Raw genomic sequence first — 17,050 nt, forward strand, 5'->3', positions numbered from 1 at the left:
AACTTGATAAATCTTCACAAAGCTGGAAGACAATTCTATTAGCGTCTGAAGGAAGCATGGAAATTATATATATGCTACACATACAGTGCATGAAAGGATGCATTGAAATAATACATACATACATGTATATAATATATATCTAGATCTTTATGCAGCTGGAAGAACGTTTCTAATGTCATATGCCAGGAAGCATTGCATTATATTTTATATATATAATATATATACCCATTACATACATGCTTTATGCTATATATCTAATGCATGAAAGTATGCACAGAACTAATATGTATATGTGTGTGTACGTGTATATTATCTAGATAAAATATAAATATATATATATAGATATATATATATATACATATATATATATATATAGATATTATTTAACCACACTACATATAGGCATATATATATGCCCTTCCATTATCTTAAATAAAAACATACGATTTGTAATAAAAAATGAAATAAATTTTACCATTAATTTAATCTTACACACATATCAGTCTTACACTTAATAGATAGATATATGTACAGAAAACAATTATCGTAGCTCATATTTACATTCAGACACTAATTATGCATAACGTATTTACACACTATTCAACTCGTTTCTAAATTCGATAGAAACTAATTTTTGAGAAGCATAACGAAGTCTATTTCTTCTTAGATGCACAAAAAATCGCTATGACGAGGAAGACTTATCAAACATTTGGTATCGTTTTGATCATGATTTTTTTTTTTTTTTTTCTGCTTATAATTTTTTTTTTTTTAAGAAACGGTGCCACATCTTATATTGTCTGATAAGACTTGTTCTTTATTTCATTCTTCATCCATTGTCTTGATATTTATCAGGTATAAGCTATATCTTGATTCTGATCACCTTGCAACTATACACAGGCCTTTAATAAGTCTTACTTTCTGCACAAATTTTCAATTAGTTTCATTCCTGCCTGTGAATGAATTCTGGAACATTCTTCCTTACTCTGTAAATGAATTATTGGAACTTCAGCAATTCACAATTGATGTAAGGGGTTCTTCATTCGTTTCTTTCTTATTTAATGTACTTTGCTATTTATCTTACGTACTTCGTCTACAAAGTTCATCCTTTGCATCTCGACTTTCTTTTCTGTACTGGGCTGCTCTCCCTACTGGGCTACTTTCCCTACTGGGCTGCTCTCCCAACTGGGCTACTTTCCCTACTGGGCTGCTCTCCCAACTGGGCTACTTTCCCTACTGGGCTGCTCTCCCTACTAGGGGCCTACTGGGGCCATACTGGACTGCTCTCCCTACTGGGTTGCTCTCCCTAATGAAGGGGGCCTTGTGTCTATAGCAATATATTTTCCATGTTAGTTTGGATCTTGGCTTGGAGTAGAGATAAAATTACATTGTATTCATTCGATGATCATTTCTTGGTACCTCACCTTCAAGAAACCAATTTCTGATGACAAGTTCCGCACAGCATCCTCGGGTATAGGTGTACGCTTATTCGTAAGGCTACCCGACGAAATCACACTGATGATCTCATCTACGTCCTCAGCCCGATGGGCGTGAGATGCTTTGTGTAACCCATGTACAAACACTCCCACCCCCTTTTTCCGCTCGACAGAGGCATGTTGGTTGTAGGTCTTCCTGGGCTGCAGGAAATAAGGGCAGGCACGCGTCTGGCAAGCATTGGAAAGCAGCCCTGTCGGTCTGAATCGCTTGTAGACCTGGTCGAAGGTGTCCTCCGACACTTCGATCCCTCTCCTCTGCGCTTCCGTGATGACCTGTTGTCGAGTCATGGGTTGGACGGTCTCGCTGTGCGCATCGAAATAAGCCTTCAACCAGGACTCTTCCATGATGGAGACGAGTTCCGATCGAAACTTGTCTATGACGTCCCGACTGCACTCATCCGTGACTTTGGATAACACAAATGCATAACTCTCTGCGAAGTTGTCCATGGGATTTGACAGACGGTCTCGCGACTGTCTGTAGCGCAGCGCATGGCTGATATATATGAACACGCTCTCCTCACTGAACAAAGAGTCTACCTGTTCTTGGTCTAGTCCGATATGGTGTGCGAATATTTTCAAAGTTGGCCAAGATATATCGCCTGCTGAAGACACATTTCTCAACCGCTCGACCCTTCTCATATTGATTTTCAAAGGTATTTTACACGACAGATTTTCATTCAGCTCGACCACCTTCGTATCTGCCACCTTTTTGGCCGCCTTGGAAACATTTTCTAGAGTGTAGAACTGCTCTAGCAGCTCCCTATTGTTGCCATATATCTCCGACTCCATCTCCTCGATATAGTTGATGACCCATTCTCTTCTATCATTTTCATCTGCAAATGATTCGGCAAAGAAGTAGCTATATGGTTTACTAGAGTTATCGCCCACTTTGTAAGAGGGGAGACAACGCCCAGCATATTCCACGAGAATCAACCTCATAATGTCCAATATTTTGACAGAGTCTAAGGTTCCAAGAGATTTCTTCATCATCAGCAGAAAGAATACTGGTTTGACGATCGATTCACACTTCAGGGTCGCATTCCCCACCTTCACGGTGCCTTCTGTCATCAGTGCCTGAGGAGTGTCATCTATCAGAGAAGTGCAGTAATTTGCATGCCTCTTTTCGTCCATGTACAAGGCTGCAGTAGCCTCAATACTTTCCATGCGAAGCAATGCATGCTCAGCCCTGGGCAGAGTAGGGTTCTCATGGAGGCACTTCACCCACGTTGCGGCTAAAGCAGCAATATGGATGTTAAAATCAATAAGGTGAGGGTTTTTTGTAATAGCAAAGGTGACGCACATTGTGTACAGCCGTGTTTTGACAAATGGCGTCATAACCTTGACATTCTTTGCAGAGAATACAGGAACAATGGCATTAAAGCTGGATCCCTCGTCATCTTCCTTGACCTGCACCATCTTGTGGTCTCCCTTGGGCTCCCTGTAATCACCGAAGGACTCCTGTACTACTTGACTCATAATCGTATACGGTGACCTCAACATTTTTTTAACAGAGTAGGACCACGGATTCAACGCTACAGAGTCCCTCACTGGTGCAAATACAGGAATCCCTGTGATGGTGAAGCTTTTCAGAAAACTGTACTTGTCATAATCACGCAACATTTCTGGAAAATCAGGGTCCTGCAGATCTGTTATTGTTGAGGTCAAAGACACACGGCAACAGTCGTCAGGGGTCTCTTCAATGGTTTTCAGTTTCTCAAGATTCTCACTGCGAACCTTCAGGAAGGCCTGACTGTCTGCGGTATAGTCTTCATCAGTGTGCCCTTTGAGCTGTAGGCTTCTTGTCTTATACTTCGATCTAGTGACAGTTGTGCTCAAAATGTTTTCGGCTAGTTCTAATGGATTTTCAAATTTCTCTTTAATCAAAATAGCTTTCAACTGGGCGAGTTCTTGTCGGAATTGCATATCGTGGGCTTTTAATTCCTTATTCTGAATTCTTTGTCTGATGGATTTTTTCCCGTGATCTGTAGTTTTTACGCGAGGCCTGAATAATCTCTCTTTAAATTCTAAAATGCCATCTGGAATCGTCTTCCCTTTCCTGTGTCGTTGGATGATGATAGAATTCCACTGACAGAAAACTTCCTTAAGGACCTCTACAGTGCCCTCTTGTGGTTCTAAAAACAGGGTGCCGACATGTTTATTGAATATTATTTCAAGTTCCTTAAGCTTCTCTGGTTGGTATGGCATATACACCCACTCGCTCTTGTGAAAGACATTCCTCTGAGACAAGCCTGGCAACAGAGACCCAGCTAAGCTTAGCTTTGCTGTGAAACAAGCTTCATTATACACAATTTCACTGATGTCCTCCAACTCCCCAACGACACTGTCAACGTTCTTAGCCCAGAACAATGAAGGTACGTTGGGGCTACCACTGTGAAGTCGAGACCGAATGTCTACACTATATTCCACTGGGAAATCACAGCCAATGCCAAGTATATAAACATTGCACACCTTTCCTGGAGGATATTCCATGACGTCGATGACGGACGAGGGTTGAACTTCTGTTGAATTATGGTCGCCATCTGTGATGAGATAAACATTAACATACTTTTGCTTACACTGATACACCTCGTTCACTATGGTCTGAAAAGCCCCCGTCAGGTCTGTCCCCCCAGCGTCGAAATATTTCTTCTCCAGGGTCGACCCTAGTCCTCTGAATGTTACAGATGAACTGAAAGTGTAGATGACCGTCTCCCCCGTAATTTTAGGGGCCACGTGGTTGTTCCAGCCGTCCATAACACTCTCCCAGTAGCGATTCATGGAACCAGAGACGTCAACCATTAAAACGTTGAAAACGCTTGAGGATGAATTTTCTGTCGTCTTGCCGACTTCTGGCAGAGATGATGGCATCCTCAGAATGTGGTGAAGTTTCACTGCATCATTATTCTGAAAGGTAAGTGGACAATATTAGAAACTCCATCAAATGGTCAGTAGTGGACTTCCAAAGCATCATTATTCTGAAAGGTAAGTGGACAACGAGAAACGGTATATACTAAATGGGCAAATTATAATGACCAAACTGTTGAATATAGCTGCCAACAATAAGTCAATAGAAACGGCACCAGTCCTCTGATTTAAACATTTCCATGCCATAATCATCGTTAATTTGTATTTGTCTTAATCTCCAATTACCAAGAGTAATGCAAATTGACGAGAAGCTATTGGAACAATAGGACTTTCCAGGGTCCTCAACAGAGACTGTATTTACGAGTCAAGAAATCAGAGTAACTCTGTATTAACATTGAAACCCTTAACAATTTGCAACAGAATATCAAATACAGGAAGTAAACTAAGCTTTTGGATATAAAAAGAAAATCACAAAGACTAAGTTATGTCAGTCAGCAAAAATGAGAACAGAAAAAAGCCGTTTGTTTTTAACACATTCTGCATATAAACAAGAAAAAGGCAATTCCCTCTCCCACGAATAACTCGCTCTTCCAATCAGAGATAAGTAAGTGATTTCAGTCTACAAAAATTAAAGAGGAAAAAGAAAAGTCGACTTTGAAACGCCACTCACCCTCTCTTCCTCCTGAAAGACGAACAAAGCGGCGTCCGTTTCAATTTTCCCCAGAGATGTCAGCGTACTTAGGTCCTCATCCACTTCACTACCGTCTCTCGTAGGCGCTACCAGCTTCGGAGGCGTCCAGGCCTTCTGGATCTTGTTTTCGGCGGCCACAGACCGGTCGCGGGCTAGCAGCAGCTGGGCCCTTTTCATCCTGTTAGCCCTAGAAATGGCAGCGGCATCGTTCTCCGTGACTTCTTTAGGCGCCGGCTCGGCAGCAAGAGCCTTCATTTTCTGTAGTAGATCCATCTCCTGCTGGGGTAGAGATCAAACAAACTGGTCAGAGGACGACAATCACGACTTGGCTACACGCAGAACGACCACCATTAGTTAAAATGTGTTAAGGCAATGGTTTCCAACCTGTGGGGCGGCCCCCCTAGGGGGGGGGGTGGTTACTCGAAGGGCTGGCAATGTTTGATGAGGGGGATAATTATATCTGAAAACTATTAATTGGAATGGAATTCAGAATGTCAATATACTGAGAAAATATTTCAGATATAAATATGAAATTTAGTTGTCTAAATTTACAAACTATTTTTTCAAATTCTCTATTAAGGATATATATATATATATATATATATATATATATATATATATATATATTATATATATATATATAATATACACACACACACATATATATATATATACATATATATTTAAAATATAATTAATATATAATTCATAACATTGATATCATAATATAAATATATATATAATTAATGTATGTAATTTATATATATAATAATATTTATTATAAATATATATAATATTATTATATTAAATTTATTCGCTGGAATTTAGTGGGAACAATGTGTGGACCCTACACCAGTTAAATTGAAAGTTTACAAGGCATTTCAAAGGGAAAAAGGGCGGGCAGGTAAGGGGGGGGGGCGGGGGGCCGGGCAGAGAATGTGCCATTCAGTGAAGGGGGAGAGAATTATTAAAGGTTGGAAACCCCTGTGTCACGGGGTTAAATATAATAATTTAGGCCTAAGGCCAACCACTGGGACCTGTGAGGTCACTCAGCGCTTAAAGGGAAATTGAGAGTATATATATACGCACAAACATATATATATATATATATATATATATATATATATATATATATATATATATATATATATAAGGTTTGAAAGGATTATCAGGGAGGAAAGCCTCAAAAGTTAGGGGAGGGTGGAAAGTAAGACGGAAGAAAACGAATATGAACGGAGGCGTAGTAAAAGGAATACTAGAGGTTGCAGCAGAGAACCTTAAGTCATACCTACAGTGCACCACGTGAGGTGCACTGATGGCATTACTCCTCTGTGGCGATATTGAGAAATAAGACTAACTATGAATATGATTTTTTTTTCTTTTGCGTTTTTACTTCCATGATCACATCAATAATCGCATGTAATAACATTTCATCGAAATCATTCAACCTGTTCAGAATCTTTTCTATTTAATATACAGGAACGCCAACATACCAGCTATAGGCTTCGGGGTATGGCACTCTATGGTTGGAGGAACTGGTGGGAGTTGCCAACTGCTCTATTTGTTTTCTTTATGTTGATGGGGAAGTTTGTTAAAAAAGGCCTACGTCGACGTCGTGGTGGAACATAGTTTGATTTGGGGAATGTCTCTTCATTAATAAGATAATAAATAATTAGACGCATCGACTTTTCACTATGTTCACAACTCTGGCGAAGGCAAGGAGAGAGAGAGAGAGAGAGAGTTACAAGGATTAGGATGTCTCAAAGACTTATAGTCCATGATCATCCGAGGAGAAGAGAGAGAGAGAGAGAGTTTTAGTCACGACCGCTTGTGGCTTTTATTCTTTCACAAATTATAAACTTTCATGAGCAGTTGTCTCATGCACTCAAATGAATGACAGACTACCATTGACTTTCGTAAATAGTTTGTTGCCGTATGATGTGTCCCAATTTATTTCCCACTGACATTTCGTAATAAAACCTTTTTTTCTTCAGTTATTTTTCTATTTTAGGATATTCTTAGTTTTTATTTTATCTGCTTTAGCACCGATTGTTCCAGGGTGGTCAATAGTACGGGCTCTTTGGAAGCATCGCGCATCTGTCAGCGTTGCTGATAGTACAACCGTCCACATCTCTCCCACAGAAACAGCCAATTCATACTAGTGCATTCGTTTCTTTGAACGTCTAGCAGTGTTCGTTATTATAATGCGTTAGAATATATCAGAACTAGTTTCCAACACCCAATAAAACTCAGTTATTATCGTAATGAAGGCTGTAGCTCCTGACTTTCTGCGGCTGGCAGTGGCCATGTACACATGACGTCATAAGGGGAGCTACTCAGGCCATACTTCAACCTCAGCACTCGGCAATGATCAGCATCAGTATAAAATAACACATTACTAAGGCGAGATACTAACCGTTAAGCGTTCAAACCGCGGAGCAGGGGAGGGGTCAACGTATCAGTCCGGGAATTTGTTAGAGAGCGTATGATTGAGTCTAAGAATTATACAATTGCAACTGGCTTTCAACGTCTTAGAGCGGATTCTCTTGGAGTTGACACTTTTTCTGATCTGGTAGAAAACTCTACTTTCCATGAGAGTCTTTTATTCCTACTGTTGCTCCTATTTGTTTTATTTCCTTGAAGTGACAGGCGGTTGCTATGATGTTTTTAGATTCCACATTTAAGGAGTTCAAACAATTTCACAAAGGGTTGGCGTGGCTTGTTTCACATGCAGTCTTGGGCATGGCACATATCGTACAGGGAAACATTCATGAACACCATACAACGCGAACGGTAGGCTACATTCTGGTCGTTATGTTGACAAAATCAAGCTTCCAAGCTCAGTACGAGAAATAACACTTGCAACAGCGCACAGGAAACTGATTACTATTGAATAGCGTTACAACGCTCTGTCAAATGCCACCCAATACGTATACGTTGGCTGACAAATGTATAGTTGCCATCCACCGCCAAAGTATGACACCTTTTTCATTTATTACACGTAACGCGTAATATTATTTCACCTGACTATTTTAATAATTATATGCACACATATTTGCATGACGATACAACATTTATCTATACTATTCGCCTTCAAATATGTGTAACAAATATAAATCATAAGAAAATGCTTTAGAAACTCACTTTGCTAGCGCTACGTATCTGAGAGTGTTGGAGCCAACAGTAATTCCCTCCATACGTAATGCGCCAAAAACACCCAATAGCATAAGTTGTGATACGAATAGCAAAATGTCAAGATGGAATCGTAGGCAGCAACTTTTCGAGGAAACGTATATAAATTAAATTAGTTACGTGTACTTTTCCTTGGAATTTTAAAGTTAACGAATATTCTTATTAGTCAATTCACTAGCCCATTTGAGTTAGTCAGATATATATTATATTAATAATATATATAATAAGTATATACATACTATATAAATGTAAGTTAATCGTGATTATAGATACTAATGCGAGTATGCAATTATCACATGCATCGTGATTCATAGAAATTATTCGAGCTACAAATGTCCTTTAATATCTAATTCGCTCTACCTCCGAATTAATATATTTTCATATATGTATCCGAAGGGGAATTTTTTAGTTGATAATTTCGTCCTCTCGTGGGTTTACATGTATGAAAATATATTAATTACGAGGTGGAGCGAATTAGATATTAAAGGACATGTGTAGCTCGAATAATATATATATATATATATATATATATATATATATATAAAAATATATATATATATATATATATATATATATGACCTGATCTCGGTCATTTGTGGGTTCGGGATATGAAGGAAAAAACAGGAGAGAGATAAGTTTACATGCATGCAATGGAGGACATGCAAAAATGATAATCGAGAGACTCATTGACACTCATGGTGACGCACGTCTTTGTGTGGCGGCCGACGGGAACGGGACTGCGGGGGCACTGGGGTGACTGGGCACTCTCGACCCAGTTTGTCAGTTCTCTATGGGACCCGCTAACGCGCTAAACTGACCGGTAGAGCGGCCTGTTTCAAATGCTCCCTTTCAGATGGCATCGTTATGCAAGAAGCTGATTGGTTATTCTGGCTCCTTAGACACAAGGGCCAATCACGAAGGGATATAGAGATACGTGGCACTCTTTTGAACTGCCAAGCCACGCCAACTTGTAACGTCTTTGGCGGTTGACTTGTTTTTGTTACACATACACACAGCATCACTTATAACGGTTTCACGGGACTTCAGACCATCACGGAAAAGGCATATTCAAAACTGTATTGAATCAGCTCATATATATAAGCGAATACCACAGGAAAATGATAGTCAGAAATCCAAGCGCTTTCGTCTTTACTGAGACATTGTCAAGGAGCTAATGAAATACAACTGGAGAGAAAGGTCTCAGGTACAACAAGATCAAGAATACCAGATGGTTAATTGTCATAAGGGTAAAAATTAAAAGAGATAATCCAGGATTATCGGATATCACACGGTCACAAACCTAGACAGATTTGACCCTAACCGAAATTACAAAGTATCTTTACAGTCCAAAACAAGTAAAAACTGAATATATTAATTTTGTTGCTTATATTTATCTACAACTTTTTTCACTATGAAAGCATCAAGTTTAAATAAACCAAGACTTAAATTTAGAACATTTCTATTATTTGACTTGATGAAACAAGATTCAATGATATTCCTTTTAACTGTGTCATTACATGGGATTAAGGTTCTTGCTTGACTCCAGTTAATAGGATGATCTAAATCTCTCATATGTACGAATAATGCATTCGATATTTGCCCAGTTCTCGCAGAATATTGGTGCTGTTTGAGACGTTGTGAAAGAGATTTACCGATCTGTCCGTAATAGACTTTATCACACTTTTTGCAAGGAATTTCATATATGCAGCCTGGAAGATCTTTAGGAGATTTTTTATTACTAAACTCTTGACACTAATATTACTGAAAACAACATTTATGTTAAAAAGCTTTAAAATTCTAGGAATATCTAAAAACCTTTCATCATAGGGTAATTTTAGAATGTTATGCTTACTAAATTCAAGTTTGTCATTAGTTGAATAAAATGTTTTTCTAGCTCTTTTCCATGCCACATCTACAAAAGTCCTTGAGTATTTAAGTTTCAATGCAATATCATAAATAATTTTAATTTCAGCGTCAATAAACTGCGGGCTACAGACACGTAAAGCCCTTAGGAACATCCCAGATAAAAACATAGAATTTAACATTTTGATGGTGATTGGAGTAGTAATGAACAAAAGAGGCAATGTTAGTTGATTTTCGAAAGACTGAAAAGGTGAAACTTCTATCATTTCTATGGACAGTTACGTCAAGAAAATTCAAATTACAATTTCTTTCTTCCTCTACAGTAAATTTTATAGAAGGGACTAAATTATTGAGAATATTAAGGAATTCCTGGAGATTTTCGTGAACTGGCCAAATACAGAAAATATCATCCACATACCTAAACCATATAAATTTTTGGGGCAAAATTCTTGGTAAGAGTTTTTTCTAAAAAAATTCCATGTAAATATTGCCAAGGACAGGAGATAAGGGATTACCCATAGCCATGCCAAACTTTTGTACAAAAAATTCCCCATTAAAACAAAATTTACTATCTTTGATACATAAACTTATGAGACTAATGAGGTTTGCTACACTTAAGGGAATGTCATGACGTTCTAATCCATCCTCCAAATATTAAAGTAAATTCAAGTAAGTCATCTACAGGCACTTTTGAAAATAAAGACAACATCAAAACTAACCATATTAAAATCAAAATTCAAATTAAAACTATTCAATTTGTTTATAAAATCAACATTGTTTTTAACATTCATGTTAGAAATGTTTCCTACCAAAGGAGTAAGAATTTTTACAAGCCATTTAGATAAATTATACGTAACTGAGCCCACTGAACTAAGGATTGGTCTGATAGGGTTATTGATTTTGTGTGTCTTGACTAAGCCATACATATAAGGTGGGAGGGCGCATTGCGGTGTAAACTGTTTAATTATATATATATATGTATATATATATATATATATATATATATATATATATATATATAGAGAGAGAGAGAGAGAGAGAGAGAGAGAGAGAGAGAGCAGGATTATTTTTATAATCAAGATTATTGCGTGGATCATATTGAAGTTAACTGAGAATCACGATTGTATTTAAGTCACACACACACACACTTTGGTAACACACTTTGGTAAAAAGTGACCAGTAGATTCTACGCACACACACTTAAACATAGTATAAGAAAAAGATTAAAATCAGATATCTATTTGGTCAATTAATATTTACAGATTTCCCTATAATTTTTTTCTGTATTATAAATTCTAAAACTGAAAGTAGCATTGCCCTTTTCATGTGTGTTAACGGAATTTTTCTTATTGTGTGAACTGTAATATATATATATATGTATATATATATATATATATATAATATATATATATATATATACCGACATAACTTTTCCTCTTTTCTTTGCAACCTGAAAAGCAAACAATTTTTCCTTAGTGTAAGGAACAACTTATTTAGATAGAAATACAGTAATTTTCTTTCAATTTAGAGAACAAATTGTCTTCGTTGCATTTCAGTAAAATTAGAAATTTTCCTCTTGGGAAACTCTATATAGGTCTACAGTGCAAAATTCTCCCAGATCCTAAAGTTCGAATAACGCCCCTTCATTTTTTATTATCTTTACTTTAGTCTAATATAGTGATCCAGAAGTTAGTGCATTGCCATTGGAATTGATATTCAAATGAAGGGTTAAAAAGTTTTAGGCTCGGTAGTACGAAGTTCTTTGCAAGGCCTGACAAGGAAATTAAGAGTCTATCTGTATTTAAGCAATCCTTCATTCCAGATTGCATTAGTCTTTCACTTGAAAGACTAATCTAAGAAGTAGTGAAATGATTCTTCTAAGTCTTACTTGTGAAACAGTTTCGTGCTCTGATGAGGCTACAGTGATCTTCCTTTCAACTTCATCCTTTCAAAGTGGCTAAAAATGGGCTACACCTTTCACACTTAAGACTGCTTTTTGCAAGGCAACATATACGGCCATATACATCATTAATGAGTTTATCCACTTCTGAAGAAGCTTGCCTCCTGGAAGCAGCTCTGTAGAACCAGTTATAAGCTTCTCTCAACGTGCATGCAATACAGAATGGTAGCTCTGGTGCATGGGAGCTTGCGAGACGAAAAGAATGGTAGGTACATTCCACAAGAATAACAAGAATGAAGCTCCTAGTGCAAACACTGATTTAGACCAACCTCAGTTTCTGGCAAGTCATCTTTAATGCGCTGACACGACCCTCTGCTGTGGTGCTGGTACCTGTGAACTGCTAACAAACTGTGAAATGATCTGGCTGTGTTCAACCGAAGGACTGGCCGCACATACACAAGTGCCTTACAAACGTACATTGTGGTAAAGAGGAGGAAGGGGGAAGCCTTCACTTCAGAGGCTAACAAGCTGTATATTTAGCTTTGAAAATTTTCCTTAAAAAGCAAAACAAAAAACAAAGTCTTCATACATGTTTGGTTGAGGCATAGCTATACTACACACAAACAAACCTATTTCCCTACTGGGCCTCACTGATTCACCGTTTTTTTGAGTCAGTTCTATGAGCTCAATTATTCACCAAACTCCCTTATGTTAAGACTGGTTTACACCTACGCACTTTTGTGGTGCGGTCTGTTACGGCGTGGGACCACAAGAAACCGCACTATAAACGCACCAAAAGTGCGCCACCTCGCTGGCGGGGGCTGGCGCTGACCGTTAAAGCCGCACGACGCCGCCCGGATTTTAAATAATTTCAAATTTCTGCGCGGCGTCTGGCGGCGTGATGAAGTTACACAAAGCCGTAAGCGGTGTGGCGCAGCGCCGCAACAAGAGGTAAGAACCCGCACGGTGGTGCGACGTCGTACCACCCGCGAGGGAGTGTTACGGCGTGATGTTACGTCGCCTTCATATGATTAATAAATGGTGCGCACATGTTGTGGGGAGTGCGGAGTGCGTGCGGCGTGTTACGGCGTCTCCCTAGGTAGATTTTTTTTTTTTTTTTATATAGGTGAACCTCAAAAAAATTTTCCTCTTTTATTGAGAAATATTAATTTACAAAATTATATTTTACAATTTTATATATACATTATAAGATCTATCTATAATATAAAAATATTACAATTTATTATTTTTCTAAATATGTTTTTAAATTAGGAACATACTGATTCGTGAAAATTTTGTTAAAATTAGACTTAAATCCTACAATATTTACATTAAATGTATTTAAGTCTATTATTTATACATTTAATAATTTGCTGGTCAGTACTTATTCCCAAATATCTTGCCATCCATATACTTGAAATAAAATCTACTATTATTACCACTGCTGTATTTTCATCCCTTTTTGAGTTTGCTTCAAAATCTAGATTTAAAATCCTTAACCTGCTATTAGTTTTTAATTTACAACATTTTCTAAGCAATTCGAATACCCAGGACACCAAATTCTTAACCAAAGGACAGAAATACACCATATGCCTATTAGTTTCTATGCATCCACAACCGCATTCCTTAATTAACATCTTTTATTTTCATCATGGCTAGCCTATCATTTGTACTTAAAACTTCATGAACATACTTCAACAAAATTTCTCTACTTTTATTTTCTATGTACTTATTATTTACATGATCCCAAATTAGTTTCCAGTTGAATAGTGGATACAATTTTTCAATATTTGGAACATATTCACTGTTTTTCATTAAATGTTCATATACTACTTTCGTTTTTATCTGTGATAAGAGGTCATCTAATTAGTACTTCGTAACATATTTATCATACTTTCATAAAAACTAGGTGTAAAAATAGTGCAATCCTGATGATGGCATTCATTTTTTATAAGGTAGGTTGCTCTGACTTTACAATAATAAATAATCATTTGGTAACCAAAACAACGATCTTTTAAACATTTTAGAAATGAACTAAACATGATTGACTTCGCTTTACACTGAATATCAATAATTCCACAACCACCTCTTCATTTTGACAAAAACATAGGTCGATTGGATGGAAGGTTGCCGCGCATTCTGGGGAGGATAAAAGAGGGGCCGGACAGACCACAAGGGCATCATTCGCACTCTGACAGCCTGTCGACAATGCATAAATAAATAGAATTTTATTTTTTAATAATAAATGATTTTTTAGTTATTTTTTTTATTAAATGATTTTGTACATTTTATATCATTCATAATGTTTCTTTTTGTAATAAATATGTTGAAATACTGACTTGCATTTACATTTTCCTTATGGATGCTTAATTTATATGTCTTGCCAATATATATGATGATATGATTGGGTGAAATGAAATTGAAAAATGAAAAAGCATGGCCATAAAGAATAATAACATGAAGAAATATAACAGGAAATCTAACATGAAATATGATATATGAAATATGAAATAAATAGAACTCGGAAAATAACTTGAACTATAAAATGGAATGTAACATGAAATAAATATGGCCATCAAATGATATAATAACATACAAGGTAAAGAACAATAATATAATATTGAGAACATGATCAAATGAACATGAACACATACAAATATGATAATGAAACAATAATTAACATTAACTGGACATAGTTATTAACAGGGGAACAATGAAAAATCAGTAACAGACTAAAGACATTGACCTCAGTTGATAATATATGATATTTGCAGTTGAAAATGTTATGGTATAAACCAAGTCCTAATTTCATCTTCTTACATTCTATAATTTTCATGTTCATTTTCTTACAGTCTGTGCTTTTCATGTTCATTTTCTACTTCGGAATTAATATATTTTCATGTATGTAAACCGAAGGGGAATTTTTTAGTTGATAATAACTACAAAAATTCCCCTTCGGTTTACATATTTCGTCTTATCTTTCAACTGGAAGTTGATCTTTATGATATAATATGATCTTATGGAAAATATTAGGGCATAAAAGGATTTCTGTATTGAAATATTCAGATTTACATATTTTCCCCGACATCGTTTCGGAAGACTTGCTCAAAATGCCCGCGATTTCACTACACAGAAAATTTAAAACGTTCTTATTCCACCACATTCCTATATATTTATTTTAAACCATATACCAACAACAAATACATAAAATTATAAATAGACGTTTTTAGAGTAACAAATAACGATAGACTTCACAGGAGCAACAACTGGGATTCACAGAAATTGGATCAAAATAAAGGACCAATGAATTTCAGACCTTCTTCCATCAAGAGAGCAGTGACGGACATCTTGGATTCTAAACCTTGATGGAAAGCAAAATAATATCTATTATCATTTAAATATTATCTGTTGCCCTGACATTTTTTAATTCTCATGATAAGTGTAACTAATAGACTGAAAAACTTAAAACATGAGTAACTTTGAGAATAATTTTTTTTTTCTACATTTACAGAAATGAATACAGTACTAAACAAGAATACATAATACAGTGTAATAGCAAGAGAGAAATCTTCCCTTGCTGTACGTGTACAGTGTACACAAAACACTTGACAAAGTTGAATTAGGCGAGATCGTTGTCTGGCCATTGTTGGCGTTTGCCCACCAGCATACGGTATACCGCGCATGCGCCACATATGCTTCATTCGTTTCCAAACATAATCTCTTCTATTGGGATACATTTCTATATCAGCTCTCATATTAGATTCTTAAAGGGAACAGACATATTTGTGCTAACGGACATTTCTGTATTACAATTGGTTAACAGGAGTTCGAACGGCTAACATAATTCCACAAGCAACTCCCCCATCCCGCCCCCTCGGCTCCATTTTGTTGAAAATGCTTAATAAAATTATAACTCTAAGTTACGTACATGTGATGAAGAACTGTATGAACAATAGCAGTGATTGATGAAGAACTGTATGAACAATAGCAGTGATAACTGTATGCACTGAGTCTAGAGTGAACAGACAATTCATTCCATCTGTCAGTCTGCCACTAGGCCTAAAAAGGTAACCGTTAGCTGTCGACACCAACGGACGTGAAACTCTCTCTCTCTCTCTCTCTGTTTCACACATACACTTGTTCTCTATGTTCCCTATCAAAAACCGACCAAAAATAAATCACTTCATTTTAAAAGGCGGATATAATTTATGTTGAAGAAGCTCACTGCAGCACGAAACTGGAATTACGTTACACTAGTGCATAATGATGATGATAGGTATTCAAATGAAAGAATAACGGAGAAAAAAAAAACACTGTCGAGACAGAAACCACTCGGAGGGAAATGCGAAATGACATGGAAATAGAAGCGGCAAAAATATTACTAAATAAAGAGGATCAAATATCTTGCCTGTATCTCCTATATATTCTTTCACTCTAGTAGTCTGCAGCCTGTAACTCCTATATTCTTTCACTTTTAACTCTGAACTCTGGTAGTCTGTAGCGGAAAACCGCATACAGATAAGTGCTGTCGATTCGAACGTTGTCAGCCGTATTGTTACTGGGGCGGCAAACTTCCCATTCTCTTTTATACCTCCCTCCAAATTCCAAAAAACGTATGCGGTGTTACGTTAACATGTGGCAATTCAACGGGTATCGGGCGAGTCTGAATGTATCGGAGACAGCAACTTCGCGCAACGGTTGGTCCCAGTATACGTGAGGCTTTTCTGTACAGAGGTTGGATTGAATCTTGCCAAGACCTTGGAATCCTGCATTCGTTTCCTCACCTGTCCAGCTGGGAATACGTTCGTCATAATCTAGACCAGGGGGTGTCGGAATGCTCATTATTTGGGGTGCAGACAGGTCATGGGGTGGCTGAGGTATCAACGGAGAATGGGTGTCCAAAACATCAAAGCAGGGGGTACGAGGTATGTTATATTAAATAGTAGTCTCATTGAGAGAAAAAAATTAAATAAATTCAATGATAAATAATAATTGTTTTAAGTATAAATATATATAATATATAATTATATAAAGCATCACTTCTAA

General features: G+C 37.0%; 1 protein-coding gene across 4 annotated transcripts; it reads right to left on the bottom strand.

Annotated features, from left to right (window-relative positions):
- Nucleotides 1-468: 468 nt before the first annotated feature.
- LOC135218252 (uncharacterized) lies at nucleotides 469-16,559 on the bottom strand. 4 transcript variants are annotated; one of them, XM_064254419.1, is made up of 3 exons: nucleotides 16,413-16,559; nucleotides 5,029-5,325; nucleotides 469-4,397 (listed from the first exon to the last, which is right to left on the bottom strand). In XM_064254419.1, the coding sequence occupies exons 2-3, from the start codon at nucleotides 5,320-5,322 to the stop codon at nucleotides 1,392-1,394; spliced, it is 3,300 nt and encodes a 1,099-aa protein (XP_064110489.1). In that variant the 5' UTR covers nucleotides 5,323-5,325; nucleotides 16,413-16,559; the 3' UTR covers nucleotides 469-1,391. The 4 variants fall into 4 exon arrangements, with proteins under 4 accessions (XP_064110489.1, XP_064110487.1, XP_064110486.1 ...); XM_064254417.1 differs by lacking the exon at nucleotides 16,413-16,559 and adding an exon at nucleotides 7,466-7,966; XM_064254416.1 differs by lacking the exon at nucleotides 16,413-16,559 and adding an exon at nucleotides 7,466-7,966 and having other exon boundaries at nucleotides 5,029-5,328.
- Between the last annotated feature and the right edge of the window lie 491 nt (nucleotides 16,560-17,050).

Source organism: Macrobrachium nipponense, chromosome 9 (genome assembly GCF_015104395.2).
Source record: "Macrobrachium nipponense isolate FS-2020 chromosome 9, ASM1510439v2, whole genome shotgun sequence".
In the NCBI taxonomy this organism is placed as follows: Eukaryota; Metazoa; Arthropoda; class Malacostraca; order Decapoda; family Palaemonidae; genus Macrobrachium; species Macrobrachium nipponense.

Coding starts and splice junctions, on each gene's coding strand:
- LOC135218252 (XM_064254419.1), bottom strand. CDS start 5,322: ATGGATCTACTACAGAAAATGAAGGCTCTTGCTGCCGAGCCGGCGCCT. Junction 4,398..5,028: donor TCTTTCAGGAGGAAGAGAGG/GTGAGTGGCGTT, acceptor CTTACCTTTCAG/AATAATGATGCAGTGAAACT.